Source organism: Semicossyphus pulcher, unplaced genomic scaffold (assembly GCF_022749685.1).
Source record: "Semicossyphus pulcher isolate SPU_LCO1_2020_fin unplaced genomic scaffold, fSemPul1.0.p SCAF_12, whole genome shotgun sequence".
NCBI classification, from domain to species: Eukaryota; Metazoa; Chordata; class Actinopteri; order Labriformes; family Labridae; genus Semicossyphus; species Semicossyphus pulcher.
This window is the reverse complement of record NW_027211626.1, coordinates 15,405,001-15,425,687: the sequence shown is the minus strand read 5'-3', so window position 1 is coordinate 15,425,687 and position 20,687 is coordinate 15,405,001. Positions and strand designations below refer to the sequence as shown.

General features: G+C 42.5%; 1 protein-coding gene across 3 annotated transcripts in view; it reads right to left on the bottom strand.

Annotated features, from left to right (window-relative positions):
- The window catches only part of slc8a1b (solute carrier family 8 member 1b), a 146,079-nt gene that overhangs the window by 23,943 nt on the left and 101,449 nt on the right, over positions 1-20,687 (bottom strand). The window contains exons 5-6 of one of the 3 annotated variants that reach the window (XM_069658870.1): positions 18,191-18,309; positions 3,518-3,663 (exon numbers count right to left, since the gene is read on the bottom strand). In XM_069658870.1, the coding sequence (XP_069514971.1) occupies positions 3,518-3,663; positions 18,191-18,309 (265 nt within the window). Of the gene's footprint in view, positions 1-3,517; positions 3,664-17,794; positions 17,905-18,190; positions 18,310-20,687 lie in introns of all 3 variants that reach the window. The other 2 variants (XM_069658872.1, XM_069658871.1) reach the window with 2 other exon arrangements.

The window sequence follows — 20,687 nt, the reverse complement described above, 5'->3', positions numbered from 1 at the left end:
GACCAAGTCATCTTTGCTCAAGTCCCAAGTAAGTCTCAAGTCATTTTTTCTCGGGCAAGTCAAGTCACAGGTGATGTCAAGTCAAGTTGAGTCCTTAGTTAAGGCAAGTCAAGTCACTTTTTTTCCACCCAGGATACAGCACTCTTATCTGTAGTATTCAGTCTTTATAAAGAGAAAAGACAAGGTATTAGTAGCCCGTCTAATTATGTTATTATTGGTCAATTTATATAACCTGTTCAAAACGTATGACAATGAATTGTATCTGTATTATCTTGGCACAGACGCAGTTAGGATGATGGTGTCGTCTGAGGCCGTATTGAGTATTAACGAGTACGACTGATGAGACTTCTCTTTGGGAAAAAAATATCAGGCAGCGGGGGCCTTTGATGTTGCGTGTTGCCATAGCGAGGAGTTTGACTGACAGCCAGTCATCCAGTCACGACAATCGCAAACCGGGGAGCTTTTTGAGTCATCCAATCATGATTCCCAGTTTGCGCTGCATACATACTTGATGGTTACAACATTGAATTATATCATTTTATATTGAACAACAAACATTCAAACTTATGACTCAAGTCATTTGAGTCATCGTGCCTCAGGTCAAGTCTCAACTCATTTATTTTTTTGTCAAGTCGCAAGTCATCAAAAAAGTGACTAGAGTCGACTCGAGTCCAAGTCTCAAGTCCACATCTCTGGTTCCTTGTGTCTTTCATGATCAATGGTGACATGTTAACACAAATATATTTGAATCAGTTAATTTTGCGACTCTTTTGCAGTTGTTCAAAGTTTCTCTTTACAGTCACTCCAGGAAGTTGTGATGTTTCGTTCCTGCAATCAGGGAAATTCAACCAATAGCTGCAACTTTTTCTCAACCTTAAAACTTTGACAATTAGCTGCAACTTTTCCGCAAATTTCTTTATTGTCTTTATAGTCAGTTCTGTTTACTAACTCATCATTAACTCCTCTCTATATGTGTTCGTCTGGAGTATCTACTTCTGATTTTAAGGTTGAGTTTAAAGGTAATGGTGACAACTGAGTTAAATCAGAGGCTAGTGTCATGAGTTATTGTTGTTTAGTTTTGTATATTCGTCTTTCGTCAATCTTTGTCGATCCCTCGTGAAACCTTTTGAGAAACATTTATCTAGTGCCTCGTGCTTTCTCCAGTGTGTTTAGTTAAGATTGATTTTAGTGGACTCTTGTGGATTCTCCTTGTGTGTTTTCCAAATGTCCTGCATATAACACAGACAAAGATGAGCTGGCACAGAGACCGGGGAAGAGACTAAATACACTGGGGAGGTGAGGCTAATCGGGCATAGGTGAGACTAATCAAGGAGCAGGTGAAAACAATCAGGGCAGGGCACATAATCAAACAAGCAGGAAACACACAAAGGCAGGAAGCAGATAAAGACAAAGTGACAAAGTAAAACGGGAAATGATATCTGAAAATGAATATAAACTACATTTCTAATTATTTACTGCTAATGTCTGCACACTCGGTATGTTGGCCTTTATGGACGAATAAACAGACTGCAAACTAGCTGTCAAATAGTAAGAACAAGATGCCTTTTCATCTGCTTTAATATGCATCCTTAATTTCATTTAGAGCTACATTAGCTGTCTCTAAAATGCAATTACAAGCAGTTTTAATTGTTCAGCATTTTAGACTCATTATTGAAACTTTAAACTGCCAACTAAACTTTTTATTAGTTCAACTCCTTCAGTCTGTTATGTCAGATGCTCACACTGTTTTACTCCACTATGAGCTGCACTTCAGAGAGATATAGGATCCAGCTCCGTGCCCACACACACACACACACACACACACACACACACACACACACACACACACACTCACTCACGCTAACATTTAATGTACAAAACTACTTGACAAACTATAGCATCCTGTCAAGTGGCGAGCTATTACTGGGTGTTATTAACCGTCTGGCTGGAGTGGGCATGTGGGTGGAGACGCAGAGAACATGCATTAGTAAAAAAACAAACAAACACACATACACACACACACATTTACGCACAAAATGCAACATGGAGGGTAATTACATCTGTGCTTGTCTTAAGAGTCTGCGTGGGAGAGGGAGGAAGGACTCGTACACTGATTGTTTCCTGTGTGTATCGGAAAGGTGTGCGTGGTTTTTATGTGTATATGTGTGTATCAGTGTTTTTTATATATAAATATTTTAGTGCCCACTGCAATTAAAATCCATTATAAAATGAGTCACAGTTGATATCCTTGATTTTTACTGCATCTCAGTGTTTAAATCCCCAGCAATAATTAATAATGTTTACTGCTGTGATTCAACTTGAAAGGATTACCTTTGTTTGCTTTAATAATCCTGTTGTGTACGATTGTTTAAGAGACCTCTGGTTCTTTTGAAGCTTTGGATTAAAACAGAAACTGTATTTTGCTGTAACAAAAAGCTATTAAATTGTCACATTTGAGTTCGGAGTGATGTCCCTTGTTTTTATGGTGGTTAATGGAAAAACAACATAATTATCTTCATCAAAAAAGAAACGAGAGCAAACTGTTTTTCATGTTTCGCATTGTGTTTTGGAGTGCAAGAATAAATTGACAAAAAGTTCTGAAGAACAAGAAGCAAGCTAAACCTTGGACTCTGTTTTCAAACCCCCAAGACCCCTTTTTTCTCGTTCGTCTCGTTCCTTCTCTTCTAACAGGAAGCACCGGGGGCTCCAAATTAAAGAGCACAAGAGACGGCTCCCCCACCCTGAGTCTCTACCTCACCAGTTCATCTACTCCATCTGACATGGAGTAGATGGAGTCAACTCCATTATCTCTCATCAAGTTTCTTCACTTACCCTTCAACCCCTCATCCCTTCATCCCTCACCCCTCGACCCCTACCCTTATCCCTTCATCCCACGACTCTTATATTCATCCCTTCATCCCACGACCCCTACCCTCATTCCTTGACCCTACCATCATCCCTCAACCCCTACCATCATCCTATCTTCCCTCAACCATAACCTTCATACCCTCACCCCTGGACACTTACCCTCATCACTTAACCCTCAACCCCTTCTCTCACCCCTTCATCTTTCAACCCTCGACCACTACCCTCATGCCTTCAACCCTCGACCACTACCCTCATGCCTTCAACCCTCGACCACTACACTCATCCCTTCATCTCTCAAGTCTCGACCCCTACCCTCATCCCTTCATCCCTAACCCCTTGACCCCTACCCTTATTCTTCCATCCCTCGACCCTTACCCTCATCCCTTCACCTCTCGAACCCTCCCCTCTTCCCTTCATCCCTCGATAAAATAAAATATCTTAAATCCACACCTCTATTTGTTAGTGAAGTTTGTGTACCAGATCCTCTTCATTGTGTTTAAGTGTTCCTGAGCAAGACGCTGAACACAGAGTTGCTCCTAATGGCTGCTGTATTGCTATCAGCGTGTGAATGTGAGTGTGAATGGGTGAATTAGATAAGAAGAGGTAGAACAGCGTTGTATAAATGCGATCAATTGACCACCATCCTTACCTTGAACTCATATGATTCCTCTATGATGATCTCCAGTTTGACGTGATCTCCCAGCATGGGACGGCCCATCTCGGCTATGCGTCTTTCCTCATCATCTTTTCCTGCCAGCGGCTCTTCTTCCTCCTCCGCTTCCTTCTGCTGTTCCTCTGAAAACACAAGACAACAGTCAGTGGCAGCGTTAGACCTCGACTGCAGCAGGCAGTTCTTTTACCTTAACGTCCCCTTTGTATCAATACTTCATGAAATAATAATCAAATAGCTCGACAATAAACACAGATTAGTTGGATTTTTGTGAAATTTAGAATAATTAGACGAAGGAGCCGACAGGGTTTTCAGTCGGAGATGCTAGTTGAGTTGAGTTAGGTTCACTATGAATGAGCAGCATAAAAAAAATGTCATCGCTTTAACTTTTATAGTCATGTTAACACTGTTCAGTATTCATAACGGCAGCACAATAAATATATACTTCCATTTCCTCTAACATTTCATTATCCCTGTCTCCCTGTGTTTCTCATGCACATCCCCCTCTCTCTCTTTCCTTTTCTTCTTCTCCTCTTTTCTTTATGGGGTGTGTCAGTAATTGAGATTCACCGTAGAGCTTGAACTCTGCTGGGATCAAAGAGAAAGAGAGAGAGAGAGAGAGAGGGAGGAATACAAAGAAAAGCAAAGAGAGAGAGAGGCTGTGATCAAATTTTCCATGGGGAAGCAGTTATCCATGCTAGTGCCTTCCATTATAGTGCAGTGCATTGTGGGTCTGTCTCAGCTCATTGGTCATTTGTTCCCCTCAGTTTAGTTACAGCACGGACCTTACAGCTCGCTCTCACACACACACACACACAGGCATGCACATTTGTGCCAGGAGTGTTTTCATCATAGTTTGACTCCATCATAATCAGGAGCACAGTGTGGCTCCCCGCCCGTTCATGATGCATGAGAGCTGATGGCAGGAGGAGCAGCAACTGCAGCCTCACAGGCACCAACAAAGCAGAGCCTGCAGCAGTGATTACACATGTACTACATTGCTTGAGTTCAGATCAGTTATCAGTTTATTTATATAAGTAATGCATAGCTGATGCTATCTGATTGAAAGCTGCTGGTTCTTCATTAGCACAGATGGACAACTTCCATACAGCCAATCAAATGGCTTCTTTCTAAGCCTTTACATGAAGAAGCTACACTGTTTTATCATACTACTACATAACACAAGAGACAAAGACTTAACAACCCTCCCTGGCTTTCTTGCTAACATTTATTTCATAATTTAGCATAATTATATCATTTATAAATCCATGCATAAGGCTAAGGCTACCACAGACGGAAGCCCCTTTTACACTGCCAGTTCAAGGGGGATTATTACGTCTCTTTTACATTTCGTCTTCTGTGTGAAACGGAGGCGGAATTGTGGAGCAAAGTTGTTCCGCCTCTGAGCCGGCATCGGAGTGTGCATTCGCTGTTTGTTTACACCTTGCGCACGTTTTGCATCGGCAATGCCGGAACGCTATGTGAAAACACACGCTGGGGCGGCTTTACGCAGGCGTTGCTTGTTCCAATGTAAAATGGCAAAGGCGGCATGATGGCGGAGCTTTGTTACGGAGCTATAGTGGAATTGCAATGTAAAAAGGGCTACAGAGAGAGACACAGTGTTAACACCAGTTGTTGACTATCTGGAGTTGCTCCCTTTCTTGCTGCTTTACCATTAAAGTTGAATCTAAACAGAGCTGATGTATTGTTCAACATGTTTATTTTGTAATATGCTTACACCTTTTAAAGGGGGGGTATTATGCTACTTTCAAGCTTCATATTTCACTTCACTGTTATAGAGTAGCTTAGCATAACTTACAGTTAAAAACATTTTTCTCACACTGGTGCTCTGTGCAGGCCCTCATACAGCCTCTGCCTGAAACCACTCAGTCTGCTCTGTCCCCTTAAGAAACCCCGCCCCTACGAGCCCACTTTCTTGGAAGCCTGCTTAGGCAGCACTTTGTGACGTCACAAATTGCAGCGTGTAGAAAAAACAGCGTGAAACCTGGCGTTCACAGCAGCCTGCAGACTGAGCTGAGAAGCCTGGGGATTACTCCAACATACTTTGACCGACAGATTTAAAACTTCACCCACGTTTAGTCTGGACATCCAACATTGTGACATTATGTCTTAAAATGTGAAACCGTATAATATCCCCTCTTTACGTCATTCAAGTTTGGAAATTTAAACAGGCTTGCAGTTTCCTGTGATTGATTGATGGGTCAACTGAGCATTTAAAGAGACCATCTAATTTGATAATCAGCTGTTGGACTTAGACGTTAGGAAGTATAAGCAAAATAATGTCATTTAAATGCTATCAAATTTCCTGTATATTATACAGATTACAAACAATAATGCAATTAAAAGTTTAAAGTTCTCCAAACATGTTTCCTTCCTAACATATGTTCAGTTGTTTTTAGTATTTAGCTCCGATAATCACGACAAATATATCATTTTCTGTTAAACTCACACGACCAACATGATTCCTCTTTAGTTATGTTGACAATTCAATTTACACACACCTGTACACACACACACACACACATCATTACACACGATGTAATGATGATTTAATGAACTCATTTAACAGCGTACACTAAACCTCATGTGGGTTGAACATGACCGGGCAGCATCCTTGTTAGCTGCGCTCCCCTGTGTGTGCGTGGACTGCTAACGATGTGTGTGAGTGTGTGTGTGTGTGTGTGAATGGACCTGACAGAGGTTGAATGTTTCAGGGGGAAGATGCTGCTTCCTGTCAAAGCCGCTGTCTGAACCATTTATCATTCTGATTTTTCTCCCCTCTGGTGTCCTTCTCTCCGCTCCTCTGCAGCTCAATTCAATTTGATTCAATACATCTGAATGTGCTCCACAGCCAGAACGCAGGCACACGGAAGTACGGCTTCACTTTGGGAATATGTCTTCAAATTGAGCTTTAACTTCTTATAACTTAGTATACTATATCTTTAAACAGACAGGCAAAAAACTTTGTGACATAACTTTTTCTAACCCCTTCTTCTTCTTAATCTTTAGTTTCCTTTTATCTACCTGCTCTCATCTCATCCTCTTTGCTTCTCAATTTTAAAGCCCCAATTTGTATTCCTCATTCTTTGTCAGGCTCTCTCTCTAATTCCTTCTTCCCCTCCGTCCCGATATAGTTTCAACTCAAATGAGCTTCAGCGGAGAGCAAAGGACTTATTCAGTTTGCACCCTTTGAAACACAGCAACCTGAGTACTCTGAACTGATGGGTCCACGTGTGGACGATTGGTGGCATCTCTGTCCCATAAGTAGTGTCATTTGTTCCTCTTAAATTTCAGAGCGCTGCTTATAATCTGCTTTGCCTGCCACCACCCCTGAAAGAGGATTATTACGTATTCTCTGTACATCTAATATTCCCTTCCTCCTTCATGACGATCTTTGTGTTTGGGTTTGACTTCCTCGTCCTCTTTATGACGTGATCATAGACAAGTCACATGATCTCATCTCTGATATGTTAACAAAGCCAGTGCTATCAGTTGAGGGGAATTCACGACTCCCTTCACTTTTTCTTCAAGAGGAACTTAACCCACATTTTCACACCAGATACTTTGTTCTGTAAGTTGCTGCTAGCAGAACAGAAACTGTGCTACAATTAAAAGTCAATGAAGAAGCCACACACTCAATCAGAGCTGCTTGTCTGATGGTCACATGGCTTTGGAAAAACCTTTCCATTAACCCTCTTTTTTTATCATCCTTTACTTAATCGTTCCTGGCACTTTAACAGCACAGTGGGGGGAGGAAGAACATTTGGGAATATACTGCGTTAGCTCCAAATTTGGCTAGCCTTTCACAGCTGGCCTACAAGGGTTATGCCTGAAACATTTATGACCACAACACATCCATCCATCTCACCATCCATTATCTTTACCGCCTCATTTTCTGCTATCAAAGGCAGAAGGCAGAGCTGGAGTCTATCCCAGCGGTCTTTGCACTTTTTACATTGCAATTCCGCCACTGCGCCGTAACGAAGCTCCGCTGCTATGCCGCCTTTGCCATTTTACATTGAACCAAGCAGGTTTTTCATGCAGCGTTCCAGTGTTGCGTGAGCAAAAGACGTGTAACGTGTTAACAAAAAGCGTAAGCTTCACGTACACACACACGGCGTTGTTCCACCTTGCCGACTCTGCCGTTTCCACTGACACCGTTTCGCCTCTGTTACGCCTCTGTTACTACCTCCGATGCCGATCTTTGGTTTATGCAAACTCCACACAGAAAGACCCCCTACGTCTGAACCAGGATTCGAACCAGGAACCTTCTAGCTGTGGGGCATCAGAACTACAACACGTCATAGGAACCAATTGTTTTCTAACATAAACGGACCCTAAGACTTGTGCTTAAAGAGTAACTGCACACTTAAACATGTTATTTCAGCTGTAATTAAAATTATATTGCTGTACTGTGATGAAACGCATCAATGCTGGTGTTCATATTGACAATTCTTACCAATTTTAAAATGTATTCATGGGTTTGAAACGGCTCAAACACGCCATCTATTGGTTTAAATCAGCCCTGAACCTTGACAGCCAATGGTGACGTAAAGTCGACCGTTTGGGACAAAATTACATTGTTACATTTACAATAAAAAGAGTGTTAACACCTGTCAATCAGAGGTGGACGGTACACCCCAAAGCCCCCCATCTTTGAGAGGGAGTCTGTGCAACTGCGCTCATTTTCAAATATATCCTCATTGAGACACATCATTCACTATTTTTGCTAGTACACTGTCCATTAGCCTTCTAGCTAACGTTATGATAGCTACTCTTGCATTGCCTCGGCTCCAAAAAGCTCCGGCTTCAGGCATCAGTGGGGCTGGAGCCGACGGCTCGAAACGATAGGGCTCAGGACCACCACGGTCCTCCACCACACTAAACTAACACTTCAGGGGACTCCGGAGGGGAGAAGTCCTCCACCTTTAAAGAGCGCTCTGTGGCATATGTGCCTTGTGACTTTGTGTCGCTCTCCATTTGTCTGTGGCCAGGGGAGGGGATGTCACTGAGCTGCCGGACTTGAACAAAAATAACTGAAAGAAAGGGACGCAATTAAGTTAAATATTTAGTTTAGGAGTCTCCCACGGTGCATGTCTGGCTGAAACATGAGTCAAAATGTGCTGACAAGGGGCATCATGCGTGTAGTGTGTGTAGTGGGGATGCTTTCACACCTTGTCATGCTTTGATAGAGTCCCTAGTTACACAGAAGTGATGAAAGACGACAAGGAGAGGAGGGGGGTAGGAAAAAGGGCTCTGGGAGAGGGAGCATAGACGGAGGAAAAACGGTTGAGAGGAAAGAAAGAACAATCGACAGAGAGAAGAGGAGAGGAGAGAATTTTTACGCCCTGTCATGTTTGATAGATTTAGGTTCCGTCAGAGGAGGCAGAGAGAGACGAGGAGAGAGAGAGAGAGAGAGGAGAGGAGGGGAGGTATCTTTGCAAACTGTCAACGTATAAAGACAAGAGGAGGAGCAGAGGGGAGAAACTTCTGCGTGGTGTCAAAGAGGAGACGAGCAGAAGGAAGGAGGGGGAAGGAGAAGACACACATTTTGACAGGATTAAACAGTACAGCAGGGGACTAGACGAGGAGGAGGGAGAGGAGGAGGAGCAGGAGGAGGGAAAGTTACACTGTCACACTTTTGGAGAGTCCCACAGGAGGAGACAGAATAGGAGCAGAAGAGAGGAGAAAACACAAATGGAGCTTTTAACTAGTTTTGTCTCTCCGCAGGGGAGGAGAGGTGAAATGGAAAGAAGGAAGAGAAGGAGGTGAGGAGGTAAATGAGGAGGGAGATGGTGGATACGGAGGTGGAGGAGGAAGAGGAGAGGGAGGAGGAGGGAGAAGAGGTCAGCGCAGAGGATAGGGCAAGGAATATGTAATGATAAGGTAAGGACCGGGCAACGAGGATAATGGGAAGAGTGAAAGAGGGCGGAAGAATAAGGGCAAGGAGGAGGGAGGAGGAAATGAAAGATGGAGAGGAGAAGAAAAGGAGGAAGAAGGAGGTTAGAGAGGAGAGAAGAGGAAATTAAGAGGTAGATGAGTTGGAAGATGGACGGATGGAAGATAGATGGATGGATAGATTGATGGATGGATGGATGGATGGATGATGGATGGATAGATGGATGGATGGATGGATGGATGGATGGATGGATGATGGATGGATAGATGGATGGATGGATGGATGGATGGATGGACAGAAAGCTGGATAGATGGATGGGTGATGATGGATGGATGGATGGATGAATGGATGGATGGATGGACAGAAGGATAAATAGATGGATGGATGATAGATGAATGGCTAGATTGATAGATAGGTGGATAGACGGAAAGTTGGATGGATGGATTGATTGATAGATGGATGGATGGATGGATGGATGGACGATAGATGGATAGATAGATGATAGATTGTGGATGGATGGATGGATGGACAGATGGACAGATACATAGATGGATAGTAGTAGATAGATGGAATTTATTGATCCCAAATTGTGGAATGATAGAGGAGTACGAAGAGAAGAACAAGAGGGGAAGGATGAGAAAGAGGAGAAGAAGAAAAAAGGAAAGAGAAATAAAACAGGTGTAAGAATGAAGGGAAAGGAGGAGGAAGTAAAAGATGGAGAGGAGATCAGAAAGGAGAAAGAAAGAGGAGGTAAGAGAGGGAAGGAGTTGGATGAGGAGGCTGAGTAAAGGAAGTCATGGAGGTCGGTCGGGATGAGACGTAACTAAATAAACGAACAGTAAACACGAGAATCACATTTAAATGTCATCATCAAACTTGTAAAATAAAGAAAATAACATTAATTTCCAAAGATCATCGATCACTGCTGATGTTAAACACACATTTACATTGTCTGGTGATTTGTACTGATTAACGACCCTTAACATTACTCATTAAAATGTAGTAATGATGTTGTTTAGTTTTGTAAACATCACACAGAAGGTTGAGTGTGTTTGTACACAGTGATGATGTATAATAATGTATATTCTAATGATTACAGTAAATATGGAGAGACCTTGGGGAACGCACACACACACGGGCAGATACAGATTGGCTTTACCAACATTAACGGTATCATGTCTCCAATTAATTTAAGTTGTTTTGACGCATGCAAAGAGTTAATTAAAGCCTGTATTTATAATTATGTTATGTTGCACACACACAGAGGGAAGAGGATATTCCTATCAGACACAATCTGGGACATATTAACACACAGGCAATTATATGTGTGTGTATGCATCTGTTAGGTAACATGATGCCATTTTAGTTACCGTACGAGTGTGTATTTTGTGTGCCCTTGCATGTTTTAGAGAGTAAGTGTATTTGTGTGTGTGTGTGTTAGGACACAGGGGTCGTGACCCTCTGCAGGGTGTGTGTGTTTTCAGCTGGTTTCCCTCTCAGCGCTGCCCCTTCCTCACGCTGCTCTATCTCCCGCTCGGATGACTGACGGAGGTTCACAGGCTGCAGTGAACTCTCCTCCAGCCTCCCGCTGTCCCGAGGCTCCTCAGGCCCGAGTCAAAAACCTGCAATATCACAGGGTCGTCCGGAAAACTTCTAAAGCCGCCATTAAATCGGCTTTAACCTCAGGATAAAAAAAGAACATCAAAGGGAAGCGCGTGATTGTCAAGATGCTTTTTCTTTCATCACAAAGAAAAAATCCAACCTGTGTATCCTCGACAACACGATCTCAACCGAACATAACGCATCCAGCTCCACCTGCACTAACAGAAGGTAGATTCATGTTCACACCTGCTCTCTGGAGGTTGCTGAAAGGCGTTTTAGGGACACGAGGACAAACTGGGACAGAAATAGAGGAGGATGAAATAGGTTAATGGAAAAGTAGATCACAAGCTTTTCCATTCTCCGCCGAACAGACGAGAACTTGTAGACGCTCTGTGGCTACATTTACAACTACACTAATTTGCAGGTAAACAGATCAGGATTTGTTGGTTAATTAAAGGATACAAATATATGCTCTAATTAAGCTGGGACTACTTTCTCCGTTTACAGAGGAAGTAATGGTGGTGATCAAGAACACAACAAAACACTGTTTTGAATACTGATATATTTGGTATCTGGGTTTTCTATACATTATGTAAGAAGAGGCGCACTTGGCAAACCATTGTTACATCTGTAAATTAACAGTTAAGCTTTAAATGGCTGTTAAAGTATTTTAAACTAGAATAACCAATTCCCAATTGTATGCCTCAACCTACCAGTCATGTTCAACAAAATGTATGTAGAGGACAATTTCAAAAACATGTTTTTTTTGTAAAGTAAAACGTATAAAAATGATGACATGAATGATTCAATTGAATAACTGCAGGAAAGAAAAATGCTGTCTTCACTTAGAGAGTTTCACATCAGCACAGAGGACTGATGGAGACGCTAGATAGCTACGAAGCTAGATTCGCTATTATGGCATTTATATGACCTTTGACCTCCAGTTTCTAGTAAGTTTTCCAGAGAGCACATTTTCTGCCAAATTTACAGAGCAATGACTGTACATAAAGATAGAGGACGACTCCTTCTGCTCTCATTGTACAAAACTGAAGTGAAAATACCCCCGAGGTGGGCGCTGGTATCTTGCGATGGCGACGTCATTTGGAGCCAGAGGCTGTGCAGTACAGAGGTGGAGCCACTGCACCCACATCCGCTAACCAAAACACACACTTCAATTACAGAAAGAAACAGCAAAGATCCCGCACGTCGGCGTGTTTAACAGCAGAACAGCTTCTTTGTGTTGGTCTGAGGTTAACGTTCACAGATATGGAAACATCACTGACTGTAGTGATTGTTTTAGTTACGTCTCCTCTCGCCGTTCCTCCTCTACTCTGCTAACCCGGAACAGATCGGCTGCAGGAGCCGGATTGGTCAACAGAGCTGTCAATCATCCTTTTAACAGCATCAAATAACTAATGAAAACTAAACTTGTGAGAAAAATGGTGATGTATTTTGACGTGTATTTTGATTTTGTAGTTTGACTCATGTCCCATCTGTTAACACGGAGGAGGCGGGCTTTATGACCTATACTGCAGCCAGTCAGCAGGGGGCGCTCAAAATGTTTTAGGGAGCTGTCATGTCATCCAACTTTTTATACAGCCTATGGTACAGATTGGCGGATGGATGGATGGATGGACAACCCAAACATAACTGAAATAACCTGAAGGCCCAAAGCTCCCTTAAGTCACTCGTGATAATAGAAATGTCTATTTTAAGCTGTGTGTCATCACATTAGTAGCAGTAGCCCCCAAACTACTCCATTCAGCGCAGCCTTGTTACTCATTCACACCTTTCCTCTTCTCTGTAAAGTCAAACAGCTACACGAGAAATGAGTGAACTCCACTGTTTCCCTTCCTTCTTTCTGACTGTGCGATGTGTAAAACTCCTCGTGTCAGGATAGCAAATGTCAGATCCGGAGCTCGTTTAGTTGGCACATCAATCATGCCAAACTCTGCGGCTATCAGCGAAAATAAAAATGAAACAATAAAATTTAAAATCCAGGTTTGATAGAAGAAAGAAGATTCAAATGAGACCCTCTCTGAGTCTCTTACGCTCGCTGAATGTTAAAGCTGTTTTCTGGAATTTATATCTGAAGGCCCAACGCACACATTAATCATCATTAGAGGGAGATCATGCCTCTTTCTGGTCAGGTTCTAGCTGCAGTCTCTGGGGCAGGATGTTTAAAAGCCTATTTGAAATGTGTGGGATCGTGCCAAAACACATCGAGGAAATCAATTCTAAGAGTCTTTCTGCAGCGCTCTCCGTGTGAGAGGAGTTCATTTAAGCATAGGCCCTGACTGTACTGGACTGTAAGTAGATGTGTGAGGGTCTATCGTGAACTTATGTAAACATAAAGCAGCACATGATGATAGGTATGTGTCCCTATACACACATTTACATGGACACACAGTCACATGCAGAGGCCATAAAGATCCGTGGCGGGGTAATGTAACACAGCTTTGGGGCTTTAGCAGGGCTGTGCATGTAATGAGTGTGCTTTATGGACTGATGTGCTTCCCTCTCTCTGTGTATCCTGGAGGTGTGTTTGATCTCCTGACTGTGATAATGTGATATCCAGCCTTTGTCTTTGATCCCCTCATCACTATAAACACTGCTGATGCCTGGTAAACACACTCTGCCATTAACACGCTGATAGCCCTGTGAGTGTGTGTGTGTGTGTGTGAGAGAGAGAGAGAGGAGCAGAGACAGGGATACTTTTAAAGAGTCTAAAGGCTTCAAATGAGCAGCTTTAGATAAGAGCCTGACATTATGTGGTGAGCTGGCTTACGTCAGAAGTACAACCTGTGTTTTGTTTGTTGGTTTGGGCTGCTGAATACATGTTTGTGTGTGTTAAAATCACATTACATTGTATTAGGAGTGGAGGAAGATATGAAGCATGGATGAGAACATGGTGGAAACAGATACCAAGGCACACATACAACCGTTCTGTAACCATACTCGCTCTTTTTTACACTTTATAGTGGCATGTGCATCTCTGCATTTGAATTTAGAAAAGCATCTTTTTATCAGGTAATCATCCGTCACTATTCCTGAGATTTATCAGAGAAAATATAGTAGAAGAAAATGGAGACATGATCAGGTTTGAAGACAAATGAGATCTTGGCCTCGTCTTAAACACAGCTGTTTGTACCACTCAGGTGACAGCGGTGAGTTACATAATGATGTCACACAGAAAGTTTTCCCTGAAGAGGAAAAGTTTAGTTTGTGATAAGATTCCATGGCAACAGAAGACAACGTATAGTTTGTGCTTCATCTCTATATTTCTAAGTTTTTTGCATGAAAGGCTCCAACGACACAAACAAGTTATGTTCAGTGAGAGTGTGTCTGCCAGCAGTATCCACCTGTCACTCAAGTGACCCGGCCGCTATGATTTAAGGCTTAACATAAGCAGAATGTACCCCCCGTACAGTTATAGTAAATAGTAAAATTAGCTATTTATAACAAACCCCGGTTTTTGTACCAGGCTGTAAACATGTTTATTTCTGCTGTAAAAATAGGCATTTTCCCATTTGCCGTAATGTTAGGCCTACTTCCTGTTTTCCGGAGCCAGCCTCAAGTGGCCACTTGAGGAACTGCAGTTTTTCTGCACTTGCTTCATTTTACAACATTTTTTTGCTGCTTGGTAGAATGTCATCGATATGACCTCATACTGACCATGACCTTTGACCTTAAAATTCGAATCAGTTTTTCCAAGAGCACGTTTTCTGCCAAATTCGAAGAAATTCCCTCCACGCGTTCCTATGACACCACAGTCATGAGAATGGGACGAACATACGCAAGTTCAGATTGGCAGAAGGATGGACAACCCAAACATAATGCCCAAACATAACCTGAAGGCCCAAAGCTCAAAGGATTTGAAGACAAATTCAATCTTGGTCGCCGTCTTAATCGCAGCAGTTACCATTTAGGTGACAGTGATGAGTTACATAATGACGTCACACAAAAAGGTTCATGGTCTCCCTGAAGAGGAAAAGTTTTGTTTGTGAGGACTCCCATGAGACTGAAGACAATGTCCAGTTTGTGCTTTATCTCTATTATTTCTTTAGGGTCCTTTATTTTTGGTGAATTCTTCTGGATCATTGGTTGCAAATCAAAATCCTATATCTCAAAAACTGCTACATTTCTAGAGCGAAGAAAACACCTGCTGTCATTTTTGTGATTTTTTAAATAATCCAATGTCACTTTAAATGGAATATCCCACACAGAAGCAGAGACCCTTGGTAATATCAATAGTTTTTATAATAGCGTTGTTTGTCTCTTTGCTGTTTCCCTACAGCTCTCCATAAACACATGTTTCTCTGTGGTGTGTTTATTACATCCCAATTGATTGAACAGACAGAACTCAGTTAAAGCTCTGCCATAGGCGCTTCTTTAGTTGGATGTTCACATCATATTCACACTGAACACCAGCTTGGTATTATCTCTACATGTGCCCATAATAATTATTCCACATTTTAAATGAACAAATCTCTTCCCATGAGAAGCTTGCGGCTGGATGAGCGGGAAACGAGAGAACAAGCACAGGAGAAGGAAATCAGAGGAAAGGAGAGGACAGGTGTGATTCCCACTGAGTTTCTGTGAAAACCTCTGAGGAGAACACAGAAGAAGAAAAGTGGAACGAAAAAAAAGGGAGGAAAAAGTGAGAGGTACAGAAGGGAGCAGCAGAATCGCTCCAGTGCGTTCAACCTGAATCCCAAACCAACAGGCCTGTTAAAACACGAGCGGCTTGGGAGCAGCTCTGCATTTTGTCACTTTTGAAAAATGGCATAAGCTTTGACTTTATTTCTTGCAGCGTTGCCAGCTGTAAAGTGCCTTTTTCTTTCTTGCCAACTTTAAAGTGCTCTTGTCTGGGCTATCGTATCAGGCATTGCATAAAATAAATAGGATTCAAATTGCACAAAGTCCAATAAGACAAATATGAAACCTTCTCTGTGATGTCCTCGAAGCAGTAATGACTCTGCATCTATGCTTCTATTTTTGGAGATCTGTTGCTATTCTGTGCAACAAAGGTCACCTGTCAATCCAAAACTTTACCAACTAGAAGCTAATAAGGTTTGATTTTTTTAATCAGATCTTTAAGACAAACTTTCTGGGCTGTTATAAATCGGATTGATGTGTCCAGACATAAATAAATCTGCATATAAGTAGCTGTATCTCTATAGGCACCAGTAAGACTGAACGCAGGTGGCGCAGCTTTACAACTTGTAGCGTAGGAAATGGAGATCCATGATTGCACTACAAACAATTGTACTGTCCAATTCCATTTCAGAGGTAAATCCATCAAGCCAGATGGGACTAAGCTTTGGAAAAGGCCAATGGATTTATTCAAGATGGCTGTTCCACAGCAGTGGCTCGCTCTGTATTTAAAGTCCGGTTGTGATCGTGTTGCAAGTGACTCTAAAGACTCTTTGAAATCCTGATTGAGCTGCCAGAATGTTCGGACTGAGACGACTTTATGGTGATATCCCATTGGAATTGCATCTCAAATAGTATCCGAATGTGGCTTGGATCTCCGACATTTCGTTTGTGCAATGAATCTGGGTGGAATAGTGTCCCAAAACTCACACTATGCAGCATGGCACTGGGGTAACACTTATAATCTCTGCAGCCAAAGCTATGCTTCTGTTACAGCTTTTCTTGATTGCTTTGACCTGCTTAAAGAAACTGGGATCCACTCGGTTTTCATCATCACTGTCTCAGCAGAGCACAAGACACCTCTTGCAAATGTGTTAACCCTTTCTCATTGGATTGACACGTTGTCCCCGCCCTTTTGCAGAACAGTTAACACGGATGTCATTCAAGCAGTCCAAACTCCATTGTTTTAGCTATGGTAACCAAACAGAAACCATCTGTTCCTAACTATTAGAAACTACCTACATCAGTATGAAATCACTGAAGCACCTGTTTGACACTCCTTCACACAAATCTTCAATTAGCAATCAGTCTGCAGGCCTTACAAGGTGCAGCGTCTGTGTTGTTCTTTGCCAACATGGATGGAAGAGGTCTAAGGCAGAAGAGACTGAGTATCAATAGTGGCTATTTCTTATACTCTACAGTAATAGATTTGTATACTTTACTCTAATAGATTTTATTTAGGTTTACATGTATTTTGTGTGATATTTACAGTACTTCAGTTTTCAGCCACAGTTTGAAAAAAAGAATCAATGGAATCAATAAAATTTGCATCAAAGCTTTTCTGATTCTGGATCCAATTCTTTGCAAGAAGGCAAATTTGACAACAAATGGCACTGGCATGACTGCTTTGTACAGTAATAGGCGACAATGCCAAGCAATGGTGCACTGATTCGCACTGAGTGCTGTATTTTGTATTTTGTTGTCCACTGTGTAATGGTTGATTGGAAGAGCTCGTACACTTGTTTGCAATTCGTGTTGTTTGAAGGCAAAATTTGCTTTTGTTGCATATTTTAAATGTTTTAGACGGTCAGAGCCTTTTGCAAACAAAATGTGTCATTTCGACCATGAGTGCCACTGTTTTGGCCTGTGTGTTAACTGTTTTGAAAATGTGGAGTTTGAGTTGACTGCTGCATCAAAGCACTCAAGAAAAACTGTAATTGCTGCATGTTTGCATGAGTGTGAGTTATCCCTCGTTTTCAATCAATGAGTGATAAAACGTTAATTCTGCGATCGGCCTGTTGGTTCAGGATTCTCTAAAACCTCGTAACGTGATTCTCAGTGCTGATTGGCTGTCACACCTGTCTGTTCCTTCCCGCTGCGTCTCCATTGGGGGCTTTCAAGCAGAAGGTAGAAGGAGGACTGCTTATTGTACTCCTCCCGGTCTAAGATCCTAATGGTAAAGCTCTTCCTGTATGGGACACACACGTACACACACACACACATAGAGGGAGGTGGTGAATGCATGCATGGCAAAACAACAACATGGCAAGGTATGTACACACACAGTAAAACACACACACACACACACGAGGTGGAGTGGTGGATGTGGTGGAGGTGACTCAACCGGCTGCATGTTCTCCGGAGACTAACAAGAGAGGAAGAAAACAAAATCTCCTCCGTGTGTTGAGAACATGCAGCCTCAGCGATGTGGCGGACACTCAAGGGGTCAAAGTTCACAGGGTCACGAGGCTCACCCCCTTCCGGACCTTTGGTGTCATTGCTGTCCACCAGGCGAGGCTCTCCGATCTCTATGTAGAAGGTTTTGTTCTTCTCGTACTCCTCGTCATCGATTACTTTCACCTTGATGGTTTTACTGAGGAGGAGGAGGAGGAGGAAGGGGGGGAAGGAGAAGAGAAGAAAAGAAGGCAGAAAAGTGAGGAAACGACAGGCCGGAAACCAAGAGGAAACAGGAAAGAGCGGCGTTTGGTTTTCCCACAAGCACCTTCAGCACGTTTCATTCTACACAGTGAAAGGTTGATTTTCAGGCTGCTTTACCTTTAACACTGATAAAGCCCTTAATATTTCCACCTCATCTAACCAGAACATCTGACGTGGGATTAGTTTCTGATGTTATCGGCACAGCTCACATCAGTCCGACAAGATCGATCAGATAAACTTCTCACTCTGCCCACAGCCTGCGGGGCCTGATCGGGGCTCAACTCAATCTTCCTCTCCAGCCTGATATCAGACGTTTTTAAAAGGAAACCTTCTCACTTGGATGCTGAAAGCCAAACGAAGTCTGCCAACGGCTGGAGAGTTTATCAGACTTGGGATCATTTTGGCAGATGAACAATCATAGATCACGGTGAGGAATTTGGCCGGCGCAATCAAGGGACTTTTTGGGTTCTGGAGCAGATTGGAAATATTTGTGTTTAAATTCACATTGCTCTCAACTTTTATAAGACTGTTTGACAACTAAGGGCCTGTGTCCACTAACAGTGATTTTTGCGCATTTTCTATACAAAGCCAGTGCAGTTCAGCGTTTTAAGCGTTCAGCGTCTGCAGCGCAAAAATGCCCTCTGCATCAGCTGTTTTTTGTTGCTGCGCTCTCAGATGGAACACCGCCGCGCTCCTCAAAGTCACTTCTCCCTCACCGACCAATCAAAATCAAGAAGGGGCGGGACTTCAGATATCAACTTCGTCAACAATAATGGCGAAGGAGAAGCATACTGTTTTGTTTTTCGAGGGCAAAATTTCCAGGTCTGGAGCTGCTCCGAATGCGATTACTTTACATAGTTTTTATGTTTTCATTGAATAAAAGCAAAAATTAACCATGAAGAGCGATTTTAAACAGACCTAACGGCCACTACCAAGGGAAGCAGAAGTGCCGCCAGACAACTTTCGTAACCTAGCAACAGTAAACGCCGGGGTTAGTGGCAGAGGCCCTAAATTCCAACTGTTGCAATCTAAATGTGTTTATATAAAGCAAAGATGCTTGTGGGAAAGCACGGCAATTCACCTTCAATTCAGCCAATCCAACAACTTCTGTTAAAGGTTGTATTTTAGCTTTATTATTGCTAGGAATTACGGAAAAAATGGGCACAAAATGGGCTCTTGAGTGAATGAGTTTGGGTTTATTTTCACATTTTTGGCTGAATTCAAAGTGAACTGAAACATACTGTAGACTGTAAAGTTGAAAAGATCAGCATATAGACAAGTCAGAGACATTAGAAGAACAAGAATCATTCAGGAACAGAAGCAAGGAAAGGAAAAACTGAGCAGGAAAGTATAAATAAATAACAGAAAGATGTCTGCTGCTGCAATGAACACCGTCATCGCCTTTAATTAACCCTTTAAAAGACACAGTACAGATACCACTCTATGCAACCCTGGTTTTCATGTAAAAGCAAGACAAACTTCAACAACACATATGAGTAACGCGGCCATCTTTTACAACAACTTGCCAAAAATGTAGCATATTTATAGACATGTACGTTCTGCTATCTTCCTCCTTCTGAACCTTTCAAGTCTGATTAAAGAAACAAACCAGCCTTTAAACCGTAACATCATTCTGTCGATGCACAAAGACAAGCCGATGATTCCTCTCTCTGATCTTAAACCACAGTGTAGCTGCAGTTATTGACCAACCCAACGCTGCAGTAAGACTCAGTATGGAGAGAAAGAGAAAGAGTGTGTGTATGTGTGTGACTGTGTTTATTTACTGTGGCACTTGGCCTCGGTCATATTTGGCGGAGAAGCTAATATCTGAGGTCACAGGGCTGCGGAGCGGGACGCAGAGTGTGTATACTGTTGTGTGTGTGTGAGTCAGTGCCTGTGGGCGTGTGCGTATGTGTGAATGTGTGTGTTTATCTGTGTTTCCAGTCTGGAACCGAAGCCGTATTCAGATCCAAATCCACTACAGGCAATAACAAAGACATCTGAGAGAATACTTATAATCTGGCCTATAGGGTGGGAAAAGGGAACATGCAATCACGCACACACACACACGCACACAAAATATAACCTTACATAAGCCATTATCTCTGATCACAGGCCTGCAACCTGTTCTAAATCCTCAGCCGGCGTTGTGTGAGCAGCACTATGTTTCAATCCAAGCTCTTGTAACTGGGTAGCCACTTGAAAAGTAAAAGGCCCACAGGCAAACATACACTTATAACCTCTTCATACATACACACACTTCTTTCTCTCGAATACAGTCCGCAGTGGTGGAAAAAGTAAAGGTGTATAGCT